Source organism: Sebastes umbrosus, chromosome 19, assembly GCF_015220745.1.
Source record: "Sebastes umbrosus isolate fSebUmb1 chromosome 19, fSebUmb1.pri, whole genome shotgun sequence".
Lineage (NCBI taxonomy): Eukaryota > Metazoa > Chordata > Actinopteri > Perciformes > Sebastidae > Sebastes > Sebastes umbrosus.
Window position 1 is genome coordinate 5,051,965 of NC_051287.1, and position 21,807 is coordinate 5,073,771.

The 21,807-nt window shown below is 40.0% G+C and overlaps 1 protein-coding gene across 5 annotated transcripts in view; it reads left to right on the forward strand.

Moving 5' to 3' along the window:
- The window catches only part of arhgef28a (Rho guanine nucleotide exchange factor (GEF) 28a), a 53,494-nt gene that overhangs the window by 13,271 nt on the left and 18,416 nt on the right, over window positions 1-21,807 (forward strand). For 2 of the 5 annotated variants that reach the window (XM_037753243.1, XM_037753242.1), the window contains exons 5-19: window positions 4,226-4,415; window positions 4,536-4,725; window positions 5,240-5,309; window positions 7,436-7,476; window positions 7,639-7,714; window positions 11,950-12,056; window positions 13,220-13,491; window positions 13,581-13,755; window positions 13,847-13,958; window positions 15,311-15,397; window positions 16,874-16,916; window positions 17,743-17,844; window positions 19,026-19,149; window positions 20,509-20,644; window positions 21,701-21,756. In XM_037753243.1, coding sequence (XP_037609171.1) covers window positions 4,226-4,415; window positions 4,536-4,725; window positions 5,240-5,309; window positions 7,436-7,476; window positions 7,639-7,714; window positions 11,950-12,056; window positions 13,220-13,491; window positions 13,581-13,755; window positions 13,847-13,958; window positions 15,311-15,397; window positions 16,874-16,916; window positions 17,743-17,844; window positions 19,026-19,149; window positions 20,509-20,644; window positions 21,701-21,756 — 1,781 coding nt within the window. The remainder of the gene's footprint in view (window positions 1-4,225; window positions 4,416-4,535; window positions 4,726-5,239; window positions 5,310-7,435; window positions 7,477-7,638; window positions 7,715-11,949; window positions 12,057-13,219; window positions 13,492-13,580; window positions 13,756-13,846; window positions 13,959-15,310; window positions 15,398-16,873; window positions 16,917-17,742; window positions 17,845-19,025; window positions 19,150-20,508; window positions 20,645-21,700; window positions 21,757-21,807) is intronic. The other 3 variants (XM_037753246.1, XM_037753244.1, XM_037753247.1) reach the window with 3 other exon arrangements.

Sequence of the window (21,807 nt, forward strand, 5' to 3'; positions counted from 1 at the left end):
TGGATCATTTACAGAGGTCAGATATCAGGGATTCCCCTCTGATTCCCCTCCGCTCAGCAGATATGAGAACTCTCAACTGTTCAACTTCCAAAGGAGCTTTTTGTTTTGTTGTGTTGTTTTGCTTTTTTTTACATTTTTGCTGTTGTTGCTGTTTTGTACATCCTGGAGATGTTCCTAAGGGCTGGTTCACCTAAGTTCAAAAACACATATTTTGTGACTTATCTCTAGTGGTATCTAGCCACAGTTTTGCTCTCATTTGCACAGGTTTTGAGATATCATCCTGTTATCATACGGACTATTTCTGCAGAGCTATCTGATCACACTGAGGCCTGTGGATTATCCAGAGTCAAGGGGACACTGTCTCTTTTTTTTAAAACTTACTCTACACACTCTTTCACAAGTGCGTAAAAAAAGACCTGTATTATAATCAATGGTTTTGTTGATGGTTTGGCTGCAACTAACAATTATTTTCATTGTCGATTAATCTCTTGATTATTTTCTCGATTAATCGATTAGTTGTTTGGTTTATAAAATGTCAAAAAATGGTGCATAAGGTCGATCAGTGTTTCCCAAAGCCCAAGATGACGTCCTCAAATGTCTTGTTTTGTCCACAACTCAAAGATATTCAGTTTGGTGTCATCGAGGAGTAAAGAAACCAGAAAATATTCACTTTTAAGAAGCTGGAATCAGAATTTGGACTTATTTTTTCATAAAAAAAATTACTCAGACCAATTAATCAATTATCAAAATAGTTGGCGATTAAAGTGAATCGTTCACAACTAATCAATTAATTGTTGAAGCTTTATTGTTGTTAATGAAAATATATCTTCATATTTTTGCTCAAACTAATCACCGGATTTTCACACAAGCTAAGATACTAAGCTATCTATCTATCTATCTATCTATCTATCTATCTACGTATCTTATATTATAATATACAGCTTGTTTGCACATGTATTAAATGTAAAATTATCTTATGTAAAGTAACCTGGGTAAGTCGTAATGCAGATGACAGTTGAGATGTGGTGCACGGTAAATACTGTATATACCTGACAGAGGTAACGGATACAGAAGAAAGATCCCTTTACAATTCCGTTTGGAAATCTCACAACCTCAGATATCTCAAAACCTGGGCACATTAAAACCAAATGATCATCATAGACTGATACCGCTATGAGTTTTACTCTAATTTGTGTGAACTAACCCTTTAACAAACAAAACATTACAGTGGTGTTCTGGTGTTCAGTGACATCTGAATGTACAGACCGACTCTTTCATCACATGATGTGCAGGTCCAGCCAGCCGGCCGGCTGGCCAGAGTCCGGTGTAGACGGAGCAATTACTGCCATTATTCCTCCTCAGCCAGATTAGAGTTGTCTTGCAGACCTCTGCGTCCATTAAATCAACTCTCACAATCCTCCTCCGCGCTGCGTTCCCACTCCTTTACACCACAGCTGTGTCCGAGTTGTTTCTGGCGTCTGGCCTCAGATTTCGGTATTTATGATGTTTCATTATTTCAGAGCAGTGAAGTCTCACCTCATTTTTTTTCTTTAAGAAATGAGGGTGAAACACTCACAACATGCCAAGGCATTACTGTATATTGAACATGGGTGCATTTTAAGAGCATGCCCTGGTAGGGAAAAGTATACTGAGCTGATGGAGATGGTTTATTGCTTACAATTCCCGAAAAGGAAGTGACACCAGACTGGATCCCTCAACAAATAGCCTGTTCAGCCCTCTGCTGAAGGCCACATCAGACAGCAGTGTAGTGTTATGTACATGGCTTCCTTAGAAAAAGCAAATGTCCATGCAAATCACAGGCGAGGTGCAAATGCAAAGTAGCTGTCGGCCCCGAGTCCCTCAGAGCACTATTTACTGGTCTGTCTGACAATGACATTCTTGTTTGTTGAACTTTGTGTGAAGAGCATGTTCAGTATTCACTCCCCTCAGCCGCTCGAAACTGGGTCACAATTAACGGCGCCATTGTGGAGGTGACGGGGAGTTCCAGTTCATCTCGGGGCTCCGGCGACACATCGGAGGGAAAAGAGAAAATAAATTCTTCTGCACATTGTTTCTGGGTTGGAAAGATAGCGCCGTGGGCAACCTTCAGCTCTCAGATAAAGTTCCTCTGGTCCTCTCTACAAACAACCGTTCACCCCGTGCTTACAGAACAACAAGGGTGTGTATGGAGGATGAATGTGCCAAGATGTTGCCACCCGGTGCCGCAGCATATTAGCCTATAGCAGTGATTCTCAAAGTAGGGTCCGGGGACCCCCAGGGGGTCCGTGGCACTCTGCCAGGGGGTCCGCGAAATAATTTGCTATAAATTATAAAATTGGGCTGTATCATTAAAAAGTACATATCTACAGATGGGGACCATTTGTGCCAATAAAGCAAACATACTGTGCCGTTACTCCCACCCGCATTAGCTTTGGGCCAATAGAAACAAATTATTGTGCAACATCACGTCAATCTGTCATGAATCAGTCACTTTTGACTATACTTGGAGAAATATTTGAGTCAGTCCACATTGCCAAGTGACGCTAAACCCAGACTAGCGGTATTGAGAAAACAGGATGACAGTTATATCAAGCTTGGTTTTATTGAGAAGAGAGATGGGAGACCAAAATGCGTCATGTGTCTTCAGGTGCCGGTGAACGAAGCCATGAAGCCGGCCGGACTAAAGCCACATCTGATTACAAAGCACCCGGAATATCAGGGCAAAACAAAGTGGTGTTAACATGATTGAGATGAACACGATCAAACAAGTCTGAATAGAGAACCCTTGACCTATAGAGGTTGCATGTTAGAGCATCATCCAGAGCGTTCACCCTCATCCTTGTTGTTTATACTCCCTCATGCTCCGTTGCACACACGGCAAAAGGCAGCAACCGTCTTCCAGCAGGTGTTGGCTCGCTGAAACATCCAGTTTTTCTAGGTTATAATATTATTGATATACTACAGACCTTGCGCAATCCAGAGCTCCTCATTCCTTCCTGCGCGTGGTTTATTACTGCCATACATTCCGTACATACAGTTTGCACCAGATGATCTGTACATCTGCACACGTGTAGGGTACCACACCTTCATCAATGTGAACGTTGGAGGAAAGGTTTACTCTACAAGAGTAAAGTACAGTACAGCCTGACTGATACTGGAAGCTGATATAGATATTTGGGAGTCTACGATAAGGATATATCGGCCGATTGCAACTCTTTAGCATAAATACATACATAACAAGTGTAGTTGGTAACACTTTCTAATAACAATCATTTATAAATGGTAAATTGATAGTTAATTCAACTTATTTAATAGTTATTTTACTGTTAAAAAACAACTAAATGATAATTAATAATGTTTACTAATTAGTAATGCTATAATCTATGTTATTTTAACAGTTTATTGTTGCACACATAACATTTTATATACTATATATATATGTTTGTTACTGATTAATATATTATTTGTAAGCCTTAAAGAAACTGTTTGTAAACCATCTATAAACATTATTTGGATGGCTATTATAAAGTTGCAACCGATGATTATAATACCTTGATAAATGGTTAATAAATACTTAAAGACGTACAAACGTAAAGCGTCTATTATGCGTCCGTGCTCTATTATGTCTCATAAGTTGCTGCAGTAATTTTTAGGTCGATACCACAGTTGTTACACAGATTTGGAGTTAAATTTAACCATTTTTTTTACCACTGAAATTGATAAAAATGATCAATAATCCCTCGAAAATACCACATTAAGACACCAAGACCTTGAGGAACACCATAGAAAAAGCCATGCTGTGATTTGGTTTCAAAAACTTTTGACATTTGGAGATTTCTGCAAGAATTGCAGCATGTTTCGGCACTTGGATGGCGAGCACTTCTGTTGTGTAAACTGCTCAGAAACCCCCTTATTGTCAATCTAGCTAGGAAAGCCATCCGTCCTCTGAATGCTCTAGGTCTCTAGTTTGTGGCTGTAAAGTTTCATGAGGCTGTGATTATCCTAGAGGTCACCACACGTCAGTTTATACAGTGAGGTCAGGTTTAAAAAAATAGGTCTCACTACAATGAAATGGCTACTATGGGGACTAACATCACCCAATTTCTACAGCCTCTGAAAGACAGTAAAGTTGGTCAGGATGATCGTGGGTCTCAAGGGGTTAAACATGCTATACGGTATAAAGTTTGTCTTGACTCTTCTTCCTCTTATTTGTCTCTTTCTGTAGCTGCGGAGCTTCAGCCCAAAGAAACCCTCCTTCACCTTGCAGTGCGTCTGGGTTTGGTCCATCTCTCCCGTTTCTTAATCCACCAACCGAGAGGTCAAAGGGCGTTGACCTTACCCAATCAGGAGGGAGACACACCCCTCCAGCTGGCTCAGAGGGACGGACAGCATGCCATGTTCAGGGTGTTGGCAGCGTAAGGCTAAGATTTTATCTTATTTTTGACTCAGACTTCTGATAAGGCTGATTCATAAGGGAGCCTCCTTTCTGTCCTGTTAAAACCTCACTTCCTGTAATCTTTCTTCCTCTGCATCAGTCCTCCAGGTCCTGTAGTCGGCCCAGTTCCAGGTGTGTGGTGTGTTTGGTCCGACAGCTCCTGCATGCTGAGGTTTTGTCCCGGGACGGACTCCCTAACCCTGACCGTGCGGCAGGCGCCCAGCAGCTGCCCTCAGGACGCCATCGTGATCCTCCGAGACAAACTGGGAGACCACAGCATCCTCAAACTGGTGAGAGCAAACCAGCGGGAACACCTTTATTTGAAATCCTTATTGTAATCCCATCTACTACGTAACGTAGGACAGAAACTGCTGATAAATGTTCCCATGCGTCTCTGTGCATGATGTAATGTGTCGAGATAAGGCCACTACTTGTGTAAGCGATAAACCCTTGACTCCCACACCCTTTCATTTGCAATCAGACATTTTTGATAAGAGTTGAGCAGGTAACGGTAAACAAAACACTGCAGCTAATGAATCAGAGGGCATGAGGAGGCGACATCAGAAGGACAGACACTTCAGGATGCAGTGATAGTAGCTTGTGCAGAATGAACTCACATGAAATATGTGATCATATGAGTTGCTCTGCAGGGTTTTGCTGTCATAATTTTTTGTCAATAATTACGGCAGTATAATATTAAAACTGTGTAATATCGTAATCTTTTGCTTTTAGCTGTTATTTGGTGATTTACTTGTATAATTTGCAATGTGACTGTGTTCACATAAGATCTGTTTTTTGTTCCAGATCAATGGGCTCAAAGCTGACAGTGAGGTAGACAAGAGAAGAAAAGAGGAATTCCTTCCTGGTGATGAAGGTAAGGTGAAAGTCTGCGCTGTATGAAGTGTTTACTCCCTGTTGACAGTGGCCTTTTATTAGTCATCTGATAGTGAGGTTTGGTTATCAGGGACTCAGTGATGTATGGCAAAATGCTGTTTACCATGATTCATGAGAAAGTGGTTACAATGCTGCATCAAGAATTTCTGATTTTAGACCAGGGGTCTCCAACCTTTCTTCCTCTGGGAGCTAATTTGACAAGATGAAAGTGTCCGAGAGCTACTCATAGAATTAAATTGTTCATCGCCAATAACAGACATCATTTCTGTCTTACTTTTATGGTCCTTTAATTACATTTTCTGCCACCCTAGTCATCGCCTCCATCACAATCCCGCCATAGGTGAAGGGTTTGTTGTGTTTCGTTAGGATGTGCGTCACTAAACAAAGCCACAGTTGCTGCGTTGGCCTTTTTTTGTCAGTTTGGTAAACAGAGACTGTTGTCTTTTAAGTTTTGTATTACCTTCTCTGTTCGTAGACCGCTACCAGCCGGAAAGTCCCATGAAAAGTTGCTGGGGACTTTCCTCGACGTAACATCTGTTATCGGCTGACACGTACCGCTAATGAGACACACACATTTGTCATTCTCATATGTTATATTATATATTTTTTTACTTTTAGTGGCCTATTTTCTTTGCGCTTGCTGGCTTGTTAACATCGCCAAATGTTACGGCGTCACTGATGTGCGAGTAACTCGTCATCTCAGCTGATCAGTTCTAATCAGGTGTCTGTTCACCCATGATGCTCCTGCCTGACACACAGGTGAGCTCCACACCTGCATTGTCTGTGTTCTCTTTTCATGTGCCACACGTCAGCCGTCACATGGACGTTACCAGCTGAGTAACATGAGCTCCGAAAAACCAACGTGACACCGTGAGCCAGACGCGCACACACAGTGATGCCAGAATCACAGATGTAGTTGTGTCTAGTGCTCAAATCATTAGTTGATTGACAGAAAACTATTTTGGAATCAATTAGTGGCTTTTTTCCACTCGAGAATTAATAAAAATGATCAATAATCCCTCCAGAATACCACATTAAGACACCAAGACCTTGAGGAACACCATAGAAAAAGCCATGCTGTGATTTGGTTTAAAAAACGTTTTGATATTTGTAGATTTCTGCAAGAATTGCATTTTTCGGCGATTGGATGGCGAGCACTTCTGTTGTGTAAACTGCTCAGAAACCCCCTTATTGTCAATCTACCTAGGAAAGCCATCCATCCTCTGAATGCTCTAGGTCTCTAGTTTGTGGCTGTAAAGTTTCATGAGGCTGTGATTATCCTAGAGGTCACCACAGGTCATTTTATACAGTGAGGTCAAGTTTCAAAAAATGGTCTCACTACAATAAAATGGGGGCTAACATCATCACACATGAATATAGTTGGGCTCATTGGATCCACAAGAGTCTCAGCTTTACAGTGATACCCAATTTATGTAATTCTAGACTGTTTATGGACCCAAGTATGCAATTAATCAATGATAAAAAATAGCCATCAAGCACAGACGGCTCTTATTTGCTCTCTGTCCGTGTGCGGCGGTGGAAGACGAACCTCCACAGTTTCAGTTGAGCAAACATTTGTATGATCAGACATCCATCACTAATCTAAAGAGACAGAAAACACTTCCAACAGACACCATGTACGGCACACTCTCCTTAACACGTGTGTTTGCTCTTCTTCACAGAGTACAGAGAAACCTCAGGGGGTAGTTTTTTTTCTCCCACACACAGAGATTGAGACTCTTGCAGATCTTCCATGCTGCCTCTACCTCTCTTATTTCTGTCTCGCTCACACACACACACACTTAAAGCTCTCACTCAACCTGTGGCCACTGTTTTGGGTAACCATAGAGATGGCAGATGGCAGTATCGACTCATAAAGGGAAGCAGGAAGTGTTCCTCAGTATTGACCTTAACCCTGTCCCGACTTCAGCAGCCGTCCATTAATCCTCTCGAAATAACAACCTCACAGTGGGGAGCATGTGCTCTTCCTCTGGACCCGCTGCTTCGCACGAGCACAACATCTCATTGGCCAGTTTTCCATTCCTGGAGGGAGTGTGTGTCATGCATCAACTTCTGGCTAAATAATTTTACTTTTTACTCGCACAGGCAAGGAGCTCCGAGTGGAAGAGCCTGCGCTGGCGGACAATGTGAGTACACATACAGATGTATAACGAGTAATTGCCGTAAATGTTTATAGATTTGCCTCTTAAGTTCGTCGCACGCAACTGTGACTGTTTCTGTGTTGTTTTCAAGTAAACAACACTTGCATTTTCCTAAGAGCCGTGCTTCCTCCTCTGGTTTGTTTAAAGGTATTTGAAGAACAACTCGTTCTTTCTTTGGATGATGACGACGATGAGGACGACGAGTACCCATCCTCATTATCTGGTAATTCTTCTCTTCTCTTGATTTATCTCCCTCAAGGATTTGGCAAACACAACAGCAGCTTATCCAAACCAAAGTGCTGTTTCCATTTTAATATTATGGCAATAATACTCTTGCATCTGGTTTCAATTCCTGAATAGTCAGAGTTATATCTAGAAGACCTGATGTTGTGCTGCTACTACTCTTCTTGGGAGGAGGAGGAGGGTGTTAGTATGTCAAGTAGGGGGGTAAGAAAATATCAAAATCGCGATATTATGACTATCGGTTCTCAAAAACACTGTATCGATTTTTAATTAATAGTTTACATACAAAGATGAACTCAGTCAATAATTTATCTTTATATTATTTGCAAAGAGATGCACCGTCTCAGTGTATGTGCCCTCTCAAAGTAGTGCTATGATTGATTGATATGAAGTATTTAATACTCTTATCAACATGGGAGTGGGCAAATATGCTGCTTTATGCAAATATATGTATATATTTATTATTGGAAATCAATTAACAACACAAAACAATGTCCAGAAACCCTCACAGGTACTGCATTTAGCATAAAAAATATATGCTCAAATCACAACATGGCAAACTGCAGCCCAACAGGCAACAACAGCTGTCAGTGTGTCAGTGTGCTGACTTGACTATGACTTGCCCCAAACTGCATGTGATTATCATAAAATGGGCATGTCTGTAAAGGGGAGACTCGTGGGTACCCATAGAACCCATTTACATTCACATAGCTTGAGGTCAGAGGTCAAGGGACCCCTCCTCACCAAAATATAGCTTTCCTGACAAGCTAGTATGACATGCATGGTTGATACCAATGGATTCCTTATGTTTCCTAGTTTCATATGATGCCAGTATCTTCACTCTAGCTTTAAAACTGAGCCAGTTACAACCTAAGTTGTGTTAATGCGTTAAAGAAATTAGTGACGTTATAAACAATTTTGTTTTAACGCTTTATTATCGCGTTAACTTTGACAGCCCTAATAAAAAAGTAAACTATTTTACTCAGATTTGATGCATATGGTGGTGTGTTCTTTATATTATGACAGTTTTCCTAAAATTTGATTTAAAAAATTGCAATATATCGCATTACTTACAGTATTACAATATATTAAATCGTATCCCGTGTATCATGATACGTATTGTATTGCCAGATTCTACCAACACACAGCCCTAATGTCAGGCATCAACCTCTGGTTAAATATTTGTATTTTGCACACGCACTAGCAAGGAGCTCCATGTGGCTTAAACAATAAATGAGTAAATCATAAAAACCACAACAACATATTTGTGGCTGTGCTGAACATCAGGGTGTGGGAACAACGCTGGTTGACTGGAAGCCTCTCTCTTGTGGCGTTGGCACAATGTGCACAGCTCTGTTTTGAATCGCATCATAGGAAATCAATAACTGCTTCACAGACACAGACTGGGATTCACTTCTGTCTGAGGTTGATGAGCGGTTTTCTTTGATTAAATGGATGTATTATCTTCCTGGAGTCTGGCTTCAGACGGTGCAGGTCGGGTCTTACCCGCTGGCCTCCACAATGACTCAGTCTGGGAGTCCAGGAATCTGCCCTGTCACTGGGACAAAGGCAGGAATGGGGTCAGGCGTGTCCCACTCAAGCTCTGTCTGAGCCGAGAGATGTCCCCCCCCCTCGCCCCTCTGGCCTGTCGCCCTCCCCCCGACTCCCCTGGATCGGACAGTGGAGCTCTGTACTTGAACTGAGAGGGGGGGGGATGTTAACAAGCTCAGATGTCGTAGGTTTACAAAAGCTGACATTTAAGGTGAACCACATGCATTAACCTTGAATTCTCTTTAAACACACGCGTGCACACGAGATTGAATGAGCTACGCAAACACTCGCTGGCTTGTAAAAACTTTGAGGAGGATGCTCGGGATGATTCAGGTGTTGCCGCGGTTACCGTGAATGCTAATTTCCCGTGTGTTGTTGTGGAGAATGAAGAGTTTGTTGTAAACTCTAGAGCAGTGTTTCCCAAAGACTGACTCACAGGAGATTTTATTAGGGTCGCCAAATAAACTTGCAGAATTTCTTCTATAGTCGTTTATTTAACAATTATTTAGCATTTAACATATTTAGACATATGTCTGCAGTACACCTTCGTGCCACATGAGGGAGCCTGATGCTTCATCCGAAATCGCATACTATGCAGTACATACTCAATATGTGTACGTTCAACATACTTTTGTGTGAATAAACAGTAGTATGTATCTTTTCGGATGCACTGAGCTGTAATTTACGTCGTCAATTCCTGAGAGCCTCCTTGCAGGTTGGAGACATGTAACCATGGTAACCCGTGCCAACCTCATGTGACTTTAAATAACGTACTAAATGCGTACTACATAACATGTTAGTTTCGAATTTTGGACGCAACCTGAATATTCATATTGTTCTGATAATTGGCAATTAACAATGGCAAAATATCCAGCAGAAGAAAACACTGACTTTGTCCAAAAAGAAGCCTATTAAGTATGAATGATTGTTAAAAATAATAATAAAAACAAAAATACATAATACAGACAAAGATATGTGTTAAAAGTTCCTAGAAATAACAGGAAAACTCATCTCTGATGCAATATTCACAAGAAATCACAAATCGCTCATTTTACACTTCCTGCAGTTATTGTGTTCAATATTTGGGTTAATTGTACCGTTTATCCTCTACTGTTTTTGTTATGCATTGAATATAATATGAAATATCCATAAAATATGTCAGTGGTCTTATGTTTACTCAATGATAGAGAAGGGTTCACTTAAGGAAAAAGGTTGTGAACCACTGATATAAAGTGATGCGTAAATGGAGCCCATACACTTTGTGACCATGAACTGAAGTGTGTGTGTGATAATGTCAAGTAGTGGAGAGTAAGGCAGGGTCATTGCAGATTCTTCTGCATTGCTCAAGTCATCAAACTCACTGTTGAGCTGAATATTTCTGTTGTGATGACGGCGCCTCGAGGTCGCTGTGGTGCAAAGTTGTCATCCAGAGTTATTGTTTTTTTCCAGATCTGTCGAAATGATCGTAACGGTTTCTCTGGTTCCAACTGACATAACTCAGCGGTGTCAGTTATTGTTGGAGCTAGCCGGTGTGACAATTAGTCTACAAGCTGGTGCTCCTTCAATCTGTCACCGTGCTTTAAATCAAACAGAGAGGAGATTTTTGTGTTTGTGTGCAAAGCTGCGCACACACTGACAGTTGACTTATAAAGAAAACAAGATAAACGCAGTGATATAAGAGGCTTTGCCTTGGACGTTTGAGCTCCGTGCTGATGTCCTCACTGTGTGGGAGCAGCAGAGAGGAAATGCCTCTGTGATGCTCAGGATTTCCCTTACATTAGTGCAGGCACGGCCGCTCCAGACATCAAAGCCTGGCTGGAAAGTGCACACAGAGCTGAAAATGGCTTCTCATCAGGAGAGGTAATTTTCCACACTGTTATCGTAGAAATACCATCCACCACTCTTTTAGATATGCACTACACTGTCAGCAGTGGTACATACAGTATACCATTACTTTATTATATAAGTAAATATGTAAAAGGTGTTTTACTCAGTTGCTTTACTTTACTTAACTTGACTTTTATTCTATTCATGAATATCACAAAGAGAGAGTGTACATGAAGGTTGTTACACAGACGTGGTAAATAAAAGAGAGCAAGTCAATAATCCATTTTTTTCCTCCAGAAAATAGACAGCCTGTCGGTAAGGGGTTGATATGTGGAGGTTTCTGTGAAAACAAACCTTTAAAGGTCAAACGGGGAGTTGGTATGCAGCGTCTCATCACATTTTCCTTTCTTTGCTCAAAGCCTCGACATTTAAGCGATGAAAGATCAATAAATTATGTCACGATGATCCCACATCACTAGAAAGAAGCAAAACAGAAGGCTTACTGAAGAGAACTGTCCAGTATTATGACATGTTTGGTAATTTATTTTCTCTTTTCTGGCATATCTGATGGAGGGCTTCTTGTTTAAATTGTTGTGGTTTTGTTGTCTGGTTAAGATGCCCGGTTAACTCACGTTATGATGCTGATGGTAATGAAAAGTGTCTGTGACTGTGAATCATTCAGCAGGATAAAAACAAATTCCTAGTAGACATCTTGTACAGTACAGTGCTGTAGGGTAGTTGATCCTAACTGGGAAAAGGGAGTGGAGACAAAGAGAAGTATTGTCTGTTTGAATGATTATAAACTGTACTGAAGATTGTACTCTTTGTTTATCACAGTGAATGGCCATCCCATGCCGTCCAGTGGAGTCCAGAACCAGCGTGCTACAGACCCTCTGCTCTCCATGATCAACAGCAGCGATCAGACCATCACACATCAGACACAGGTAATACATCTCCGTCTCTCTGTAACCCTCTGAGACCCACAATAGACCCGTTTTTGTCTATTTTAGGGGGGAACAAGCGGTCTTTAGGGGGAGATAGCAGGTCAACACTGTGTGTCAAGTTGTTCTATTCATAAATCAGAAATGAACATAAATTAATTAATTAAAATACATTGTGAAAGTGTTTTTAGGGTTTAGAACATTATGATAGAAGTATATGGTGGACAGTCTCATGCTCTATTATGTCTCATAAGTTATCATATGTTACACAGATTTGTTGCTAAATTTAACAATTTTTTTACCACTTGAGAATTGATAAAAAAGATCAATAATCCCTCCAAAATACCACATTAAGACACCAAGACCTTGAGGAACACCATAGAAAAAGCCATGCTGTGATTTGGTTTCAAAAACTTTTGACATTTGGTGCAAGAATTGCATTTTTCTGCGATTGGAGGGCAAGCACTTCTGTTGTGTAAACTGCTCAGAAACCCCCTTATTGTGAATCTAGCTAGGAAAGCCATCCATCCTCTGAATGCTCTAGGTCTCTAGTTTGTGGCTGTAAAGTTTCATGAGGCTGTGATTATCCTAGAGGTCACCACAGGTCATTTTATACAGTGAGGTCAGTTTAAAAAAAAACAACTCACTATATAAAATGTCTACTCATGGGACTAACATCATCACACATGAATACAGTTGGGCTCATTGGATCCACAAGAGTCTCAGCTTTACAGTGATACCCAATTTATGTAATTCAAGACTGTTTATGGACCCCAGTATGCAGAAATATTCAAACATACCATTTTAGAATAGACGAAAATAACACATTTATAATGCATTCAAAAAACTGCATGTGATTATCATAAAGTGGGCATGACTGTAAAGGGGAGAGTTGTGGGTACCCATATCTTGAGGTCAGAGGTCAAGTGACCCCTTTGAAAATGGCCATGCCAGTTTTTCCTCGCCAAAGTTTAGCCCAACTTTGGAGGCTTCAGCTCTAAAACTGAACCTGCTAAAGCCTCTGAAAGACATTAAAATCGGTCTCAGATGGTTAAATCCAGATTTATCATTTAGTCTTTTCTGTTTTGCTACTTTTCTTGCTGCTTTTTAAGAAATATTGCTTCCTAATTTTGCACTTTTTTTTCTCCTGTCTTGTGTTTTCTTAGGAGGAAGATGCCGACATCAAGTATAGCGTCAGTGGAGTGACCAGGGACAGCACGGGGACGGACAGCGGGTTATGGGACACGGTAGACTCAGAAGATCTCCTGCCAGCCACCGACACTCCTCCACCTTATTCAGAAGATTTCTCCCCTCCCTCTCTACCCTGCTCTCTCCCGCTCTCACCCACTGACCAGGCCCTCGCCAGGCTGAGCCGTCCCTTCTCCTCTGAGCCAACCAATCAGAGAGAAAGTCCGCCCATGGACACCTGCGACCTCAGGTATTAAACATCGTAGTAGAAAGGTTTCTCCAATCAGAACGCAGTGTTCTCCAGGGTCTCTGTGTGTAACGGGTCATTTATCGCTCCAGTCCCAGTCTAGTGGCTCTGGAAGTGGACAGTGGAGAGGACAGCACCAAGCCGCTTTCCCCACTCTCGTCAGATGTTGAGAAGAGTGAAGACAAAAGGGAAACCTCTCGTCCCTTCCCTGACCTCACGTGCACTCGCAGCCAATCTGCCTCCTCAGCATGTGAACCCACTACGAAGGTAAAATCTCAGGCTCTCGCCAATTTCATCAGATACTTTCACTTCTCCTTATATCGTGAGAAGTTTGAAGTGTTTTCATTGTTTTGTCTAGGACATGGGTGACCAGGGGATTCGACTGCGTTCGTATTCCTACTCTTCCCCCAAAAACCTCCTGCGTCCTGCTCGTTTTTCCCGGGACAACCACACCGGAGATATCAGCCCTGGTCAGTAACACCGGGACTATTTACTCCCTCACATAGTTAGAACATGTACAGTGTGTCTAACACATAACTAACAATGTTTCCAACTTTGTTTGGTGTGTCACTAATGGTTGGTGAAAGAGCTGACTTTTTACGTTCTGTTTTTTCCATAAACCAGTTAGATAGTCTCACTACTAATATGAAGTGCGGTCATCTCCCAACAAAAGAATGTGCTTAAAGAAGCGAACTTTGTCATTTTGGGAAATACGCCTGTTCGCTTTCTCAACATCAAAACCACTCTCTTGTCTGTGCGTTAAAAATATGAAGACGGTTAGCTTAGCTTAGCATAAAGACTGGAAACAGGTGGAAACAGCTAGCCTGGCTCTGTTCAGAGTAGGGCTGCACGATTCTGGCCAGAAAGATAATCACGATTATTTTTAATCAATATTGAGATCACGATTATTTATCACGATTATTCATTGATTTTTAGGGGCAAAATATTTTTATTTAATTTTCGCGTTTAAATTAACAGAGTGCTTTTTTCACTTCCGTGTTGTGCTAGATTCCTGCTGATTAACAACTCTTTGCTTTAAAATAAAACTTAAAATAAGGTTCGTCTTCACCTGAATTCAGTGCATTTTGGTTTTGCTCTTTGGCAAAACAAGTAATATATAGTATATTACTCTTCTATTCTGGACTGCAGCTTCAACATTCAGGAACGTTTTTCACAGGCTCCCTCGGTAGGGTACGCGTGCAGCGGCATGACACTCCCCAAAAGTGAAGCCAAAACATCTGGATCGTCGGCTGGTGGCTGACTGTTAGCTTAGCAAGCGCTTGATTTGATATGCAGCAGTTTACTATAAGCGGAGCTCACATTTTAAATGTCAATATCGCAGTCGATCCTGTTCATTTAATTGTGGGAAGCCAAAATCGTGATTGTGATAAATATTCGATTAATTGCGCAGCCCTAGTTCAGAGATAATCCACCTACCAGCACCTCTAAAGCTCACTAATTAACGTGATATATTTTGTTTGTTAAATTCGTACAAAAAAACTAACTGAGCTGTACTATTTGTTGGCCGGGAGTTGCGGCTTTCCAGAGTTTTGAGCCTGAAAAACCACAACAGACGGACATGAGAGTGGTATTGATTTTCTTCTCCAACTCTCGGGAAGAAAGCAAACATTTCCCAAAATGTTGAACTATTCCTTTAACAGTTTTCTTCAACAAGAAAAGGATTCTAGTTTTGCTTTTTTTCAAATATTCACAATACGCCTGCACTACTGCAGGAAATAATGATTTAAGAGCTCTCAGTCTGGAGTTGACTGTACCGTTTGTGCTGATGTGTGAGCGGCCCTCTGTCCACTGTGCCCTGTAGATGGCGTACTCCACAGTGTCAACCACAGCCGATCTCTCCTTCAGGCCCTCTCTCTGTCTAAATCTCTGTCTCTTCTCCACCCTGGTAGTAAGTACTGGACACCTGCAGCCGTCACACCGCGCTCAGGCCCAGCATGGCCAGCACGCCGCTGTCAGTGTCAGTGCTTATGTGTGTGTGGGAGTCAAGGTTATTACTGTAAACTGATTCAACTGCAGAAAATGAATGCATTTGACTTGATTCGAGATTTTGAGCATGTTTTAAACTCATTGTTTTGGTTTTACAACCCTCAACTTCACTGTTTTGGTACATTATTGCTGCTCTCATCAGCATCGTTTCCAAACCCACTGTATGCTACCTGCCCAGCACCAGCAGACGGACAAAGCCAGCAACTAGCTGGTGAACATAGTGGAGCAATCTGTGAATGTTTATGTGCTCACGGCGCTGAAGTACAAAACCATGCAAAACTAAACTAAAACAAGTTGGAATTAGATTGAAACAATAATCAAAGTAAAAGGTAAATTAGAATCAGTAAACTGTAATAACCTTGGCGTGTGTTTACATGTGTGTGTGTGGTTTCTCTAATCATGACTCAGCATTATTTTAATTAGAATGGTGGTGGTGAAAAATGATGAAATGAAAAGACAGCTGATTGCTTTGCAGCCTGGTGAGGGGTATCAGGGGTCAGCACTCTGTGTCTGTCTGCGCTACAGCTTTCATATGTATTGTTCTGTCTTGGTTACGTACCTGCGGATCATCTGTTACTCTGCTTATCATCTGTGGCTTTATTCAGAAGCTATATAAATTTCTATGGTGCAAGACGTTAGGGCTGGGCGATACGGACAAAATCTTCTCTCACAATATAGGTAATTTCATATCTCGATAACGATATTTATCACATTATTACTCAGCTTTGTTGAATACTCAATTCTGATTGGTCAATTACGGCATTTTGCTGTCTGTTTTTTCTTTATAACAGACCATTGCTATGTATAACAGACCGTTGCTATGTATAACAGACTGTTGCTATGTATAACAGACCGTTGCTATGTATAACAGACCGTTGCTATGCGCGCAGATCTGATTTCGGACTCTGGAGCACCATTTTTTTGTCAAATTATTGATTTAACCGTTAGTAAGTAGGCGTGTAATAAGCGTGATAATGTACAGCGCAACAACGTCCGGCTCGCTGTGCATTATCTCTTACATATAGCATGTTTTCTGGTAATTGAATAATTAAATAGTCTATATGAAATAACCACATGGTAAAGCCTATTTTTGTATACTCTTCCTGTGTGGATTAAATACTTGACGAATGAAATGTACTGAGTATTTTCTAAGTACTTTAGTGCAAAATGAACAAGTGAAATTATGGAGAAAAAATTGTAAACATAGTAATTGTGTATCACAATATCTCTATATATGATTTCATGGTGATATGATTCCATTGAAAGACGATAAATTATTATATTGAATTATCGCCCAGCTCTACAAGATGTGCATATCATGTAAACATGTTGTCAAGTTCTTGAACAATTAACTTCTCCTCCTTCTTTATGTTCACAGAGCAAAGAGCCTCCAGTATGTCAGAGCAGTCACATGAAAAAAGGTATTTATGCATTACTTTTAATTTACTATTTAGTCTTCCTTGGATTACATTATATTCCAGATTCTTTTTTCTCTCTTTTCCAGTGTTTCTCTGAGTTCGCTGAGTTCGTTCTTAGTTAAAATGACAGTATGTTTCATCAAATATGGAATCCCCAGCGCCGGGGGCAACATATGTGTGTAACCTTGACGACCAACCAGGTTGCTTGGTGACAGTTTGCTTTCATGGAGCTCTTTTGTTCTTTTGTGAAGCAGAGCTGGTTTTACGTGCGTTACTGGTGTTTTGATCCCGTCTGTCTGAGGCGGTGACGTACAGATATCAGTGTGACCCTGAGCTACTTCCAGCACAATGCTCTTGTTACAGTGTCCTCTTGCTCCAGATATGTCCAGCTGCGTCATGGATACATGTCACAACACATCATGAATGTACTGTATTTTATAAATCACAGGCAAATTATGGTTTATTATTTGAAAAACGGTATAAAACAACAAGTGCTGCTTTACATGTTCTCTGTCTGCTCTAAGAGGGGTGACACTTCCTGTTCCACTCAGCCTATTTTATCACTGATGCCAACTGATATTTCCTCTTCATTCACCACTTCATTTATAGATTGAACTGCCTCACTTCAGTAGCTCCCCCTAGTGGAAGATACAAGACATAACCAGGGCATTATTCCTGACTACAGTATATCCTATTGATTGAGCGGAGCCCTTTGTGGCTGTTTTGTTGTTCACATCTTTACTTGTAGCATGTCTCCGTGGCCCTCGCAGCATCTCATCAGTATTAAAACGTCAGTGTGTGTCCGGGTGTGTGTCGCTGTTCTTTACAGGGAGATTAGTTTCCGTAAGCGAGCCCAGTCTGCTGATGACGAGGGCAGCATGGAGCTGGCAGAGTCCATTCAACATCTCACCCTGTCTGAGTTCCTCAAAGAGTATGTGGGGGGGGCGACTCCTGTTCCACTGTTCTAGCATCCTTTAACCGTCCAGCTCCAACTAACTCTAACCAGAACGCACAGCATGTACAGTACAGTACGCACCAACTGACAACAAACCACAACCTCCTCTACTCTTCTCTCCTTGTTTCATCTCATCTCCTTTCCTTGTTTCCTCTCCTCTCCTTGTTTCATATCCACTCATCTCCTTGTTTCATCTCCTCGCCCCATCTCCTTGTTTCCTCTCGTCCCCTCTCTTTTCATCTGCTCCTCTTCTTTCCTCACCTCAACGCCTCATCTCTCCTCTCCTTATCTCCTCTACTCTCCTTTTTTCCTCTCTTCTCCTTGTTTCATCTTCTTGTTTCATCTCCTCTTCCCATCTACTTATCTCCTCTCCTCTCCTTGTTTACTCTCCTTGTTTCATTTCCTCTCCCTATCTCCTTGTTTCCTCTCCTCTCCCCATCTCCTTGTTTCATCTCCTCTCCCCATCTCCTTATCTCCTGTCCTCTCCTTGTTTCCTCTCCCTATCTCCTTGTTTCATCTCCTCTCCTTATTTCCTCTCCTTGTTTTATCTTCTCTCCCCATCTCCTTGTTTCATATCCTCTCCTTGTTTCCTCTGTCGTGTCCTCTCTTCTCCTCTGCTCCACTCGTTTCCTCACCTCAACACCCCATCTCTCCTTTCCTCTCCTCTCCTCTCCTCTCATCTCCTCTAACAGCAGATCAATAATGAAGTTGTTATTGTCTTTTAACGATACGCAGCAGAAGTCTGTCATTGTGGTTTTGCATGTATCCTGCCTCTAACAAATCTACTAATTTAAATTTACTTTCACAGCATCGTGTTGCAGAGAATGAATCAACTACACGCTGTACAATATAAGATTAAACTATATTTTTGGATGAACTGCTGTAGGAAGTTGCAGTTTGAACTAACCACCACAATTAGGTCATATATATGTTTGTGTACTACAAGCATATAAGAATACACACATTTCCCACTCTGCCTGCACCGACACTAACCCATCATACGTGCTTTTATTGTCCTGTCGTTACGCTGACACAGCAAGAAGACAGTCGGGATGGCGTGATTTTACCAACTAACACTTCTGCAATCAATGACTCATATTTTTAGTGTTGTGAGTTATAGAACAAAGTGCAGTGACATTATTTAAATTCTTCTTCAGAATTGAAGAGGAGGAGTTGGATAAGTACAACATCCCGACGAAGGTGGAGTCCGAGAAGTACAAAGTCATTCGCACCTTCAGTTTCCTCAAGAGCAGGATGTCCAGTACACGCAACAAGACCAAGGTAAACCCAGACCACACACAGTCCACGCCTCGGCTGTTACACCCAGCAACAGTTCAAATAACTGAACACAACTTCAACTTGCTCTCGCTGTAGAGCTACATTACACTCTCAGCCTGGTTTATTAGCTTAAAAATTAATATGATGTTTCCGTTTCAGTGTGTGCTCTATAGGTGTGTATGTACCGGCTGATTCAGTTTTATTATTTATTCTTAACTCTGCAATGGAAATGGTCTACCAGTGCCTACATTGGTATTTTTTTACTTATTGTGATGTCATTTCTTGAAGTCTTCAAATGCTTCCTATCTCTAAAATCTGTACAACCTAAGCTATAAGGTTATGTCAGTCAATAAACCATAATAATGAATCAAATTATTTAAATTGTGTCATAAATAATACAAAAAAAATACAAATATCGGACACGTTTTTTCATAAAATATTACTCAATAAACACACAAAACATATTGATCCAAAACATTTCTAAATAAAGAAGCATGAACTAAATATTTCTTAACACTCCATAAGTTATTTGAACTCTGCACATATTTTAGTTTTTGAGATATTCTCATTTTTATTTGCAGATCAAGTGCAAAGGCGTTTTGATAGATTTGCACGTAAAGTAACATAATGATGTCACCATGAGCGTACAACATGATGATGTGAAAGACAGAAGCCTTATCTTTCTTATCAATTTAAACAGAATCATGCAAACTAAATTATGGGGCAATGCTCTGGCCTCACCGCACATTTCACCATGTTTTATACAACACATAATGTAATAATTCGTGACACAAAAGACACAAACCTTGACTTTCTGCTGCAAAAGGAATGAATGTTCTAGCTCTTATTGTTTATATTTTAGATAGATTTAGGTCTGTTTTTAAAGGGTTATAGAAGTATTTATGGTTTTGAACATTATAAAACTTTAGTGCAGGCCAGTATTCCTGGTTTAGACTCAGGTAGGGAACATGTGACTCTCTGGGAGACACAATCAGGAAACGTTTCTAGGAATAACTCAAGGTCAGAGCGACAGACCAAACACGGTGTCCAGCCTCCTTCCTTTTAATGATTAATCCCCTGTTGTTGAGTCAGCACAGAGACGGGAAGTCCTCCCCGACCTGCATCTGTTGTTTATGCTACGTTCCATTTCCTTCTCGTTGGACTTCCTTACGGTTCGGAAAAAGGCGGGGATTCCTTTCAGGCTCTCGTATCTACTTACATGTGGTAGAGTTTACTCTGCAAATAGAGACTCACAGTGGTTTATAGAAATATGAATTGAGGCCTGCTTCGCTCTGAGTTCTTAGCTGTCACGTTTTGTCTGTCTCTATGTTTACGCTAATGTCTCCTGCATGGTTTTCCAAGGGGAAGGGGAAGGACAGAGATACCAAGGATAGGCCGCTGAATGGACATCGGTTTAACACAGGGGCCTGTTTGGGCCCCAACGTGTGCGTGGTGTGTGACAAACCGGTATCTGGAAAGGACCTACTGCACTGCTCCGGTAAGTTGCAAATATCCACTATACATAAACCTTTTTATTTTATTTTATTTTATTATTATTATTTTATTTTATTTTATTTTATTTTATTTTATTTTATTTTATTTTTTATTTTTTATTTTTTATTTTTTAATTTTTAATTTTTATTTTATACACTGTGACTTAGTACAAACAGATGACAAATTATACAGACATCAACATAAGACGTATGAAACAGATGTTATGGTTTGAATATGAGTAGATTTTTTATTGGTTTTGGGTTTTTGTTAGTGGGAGTATTGTAAGCATTTGTGTGCATGTATGAAAGTGTGTTGGGTAATTGTGTCATAAGCTTGTACAGGTATGTCTGAGGAGAAGGAGGATAGTGAAATGAATAATTAAACAAATAAATAAATAAACGCTAATTGTAATAATGTTAAGTAACTTCAATAACTGCATAAATAATAATAATAATAAAAGTATGGAAAAGATAAAAGTAAATAGTAATAATATATATAAAAAAAATAGATAATAATAATAATAAAAGTAAGGAAAAGATCAAAGTAAATAGTAGTAATATATATATATATATATATATATATATATATAAAAAAATAATATAAGTATGGAAAATATCAAAATAAATTGTAATAATATATATGTAAAAAACATAATAATAAAAGTAAGGAAAAAATCAAAGTTAATATATATAAAAAAAATGATTATTAATAATAATAATAATAATAATAATAATAATAATAATAATAAAAGTAAGGAAAAGATAAAAGTAAATAGTAATAATATATAAAAAAAACAAATAGATAATAATAATACAAGTAAGGAAAATATAATGGTAAATAGTAATAATATATATATAAAACAAATAAACAATAATAATAAAAGCAAGGAAAAGATAAAAGTAAATAGTAATAATATATATTTAAAAAATAAAAAACTAATAATAATAATAATAATGAAAAAGTAAATGAGTCAATAAATAATTAAGGGGTTGGATGTATCCCGGGAAGGAGGCAACAACAGAGACATATACATAAACTTATAGATATCTATCTTTCCCAGGTTGCACTGCTATCGTCCATAAGGGCTGTAAGGACTCTGTCCCTCCATGTTTGAAGGTGAGCATTGACTTGAAATGTTTGAATAAAAAAATGGTTTAAGGACTCATC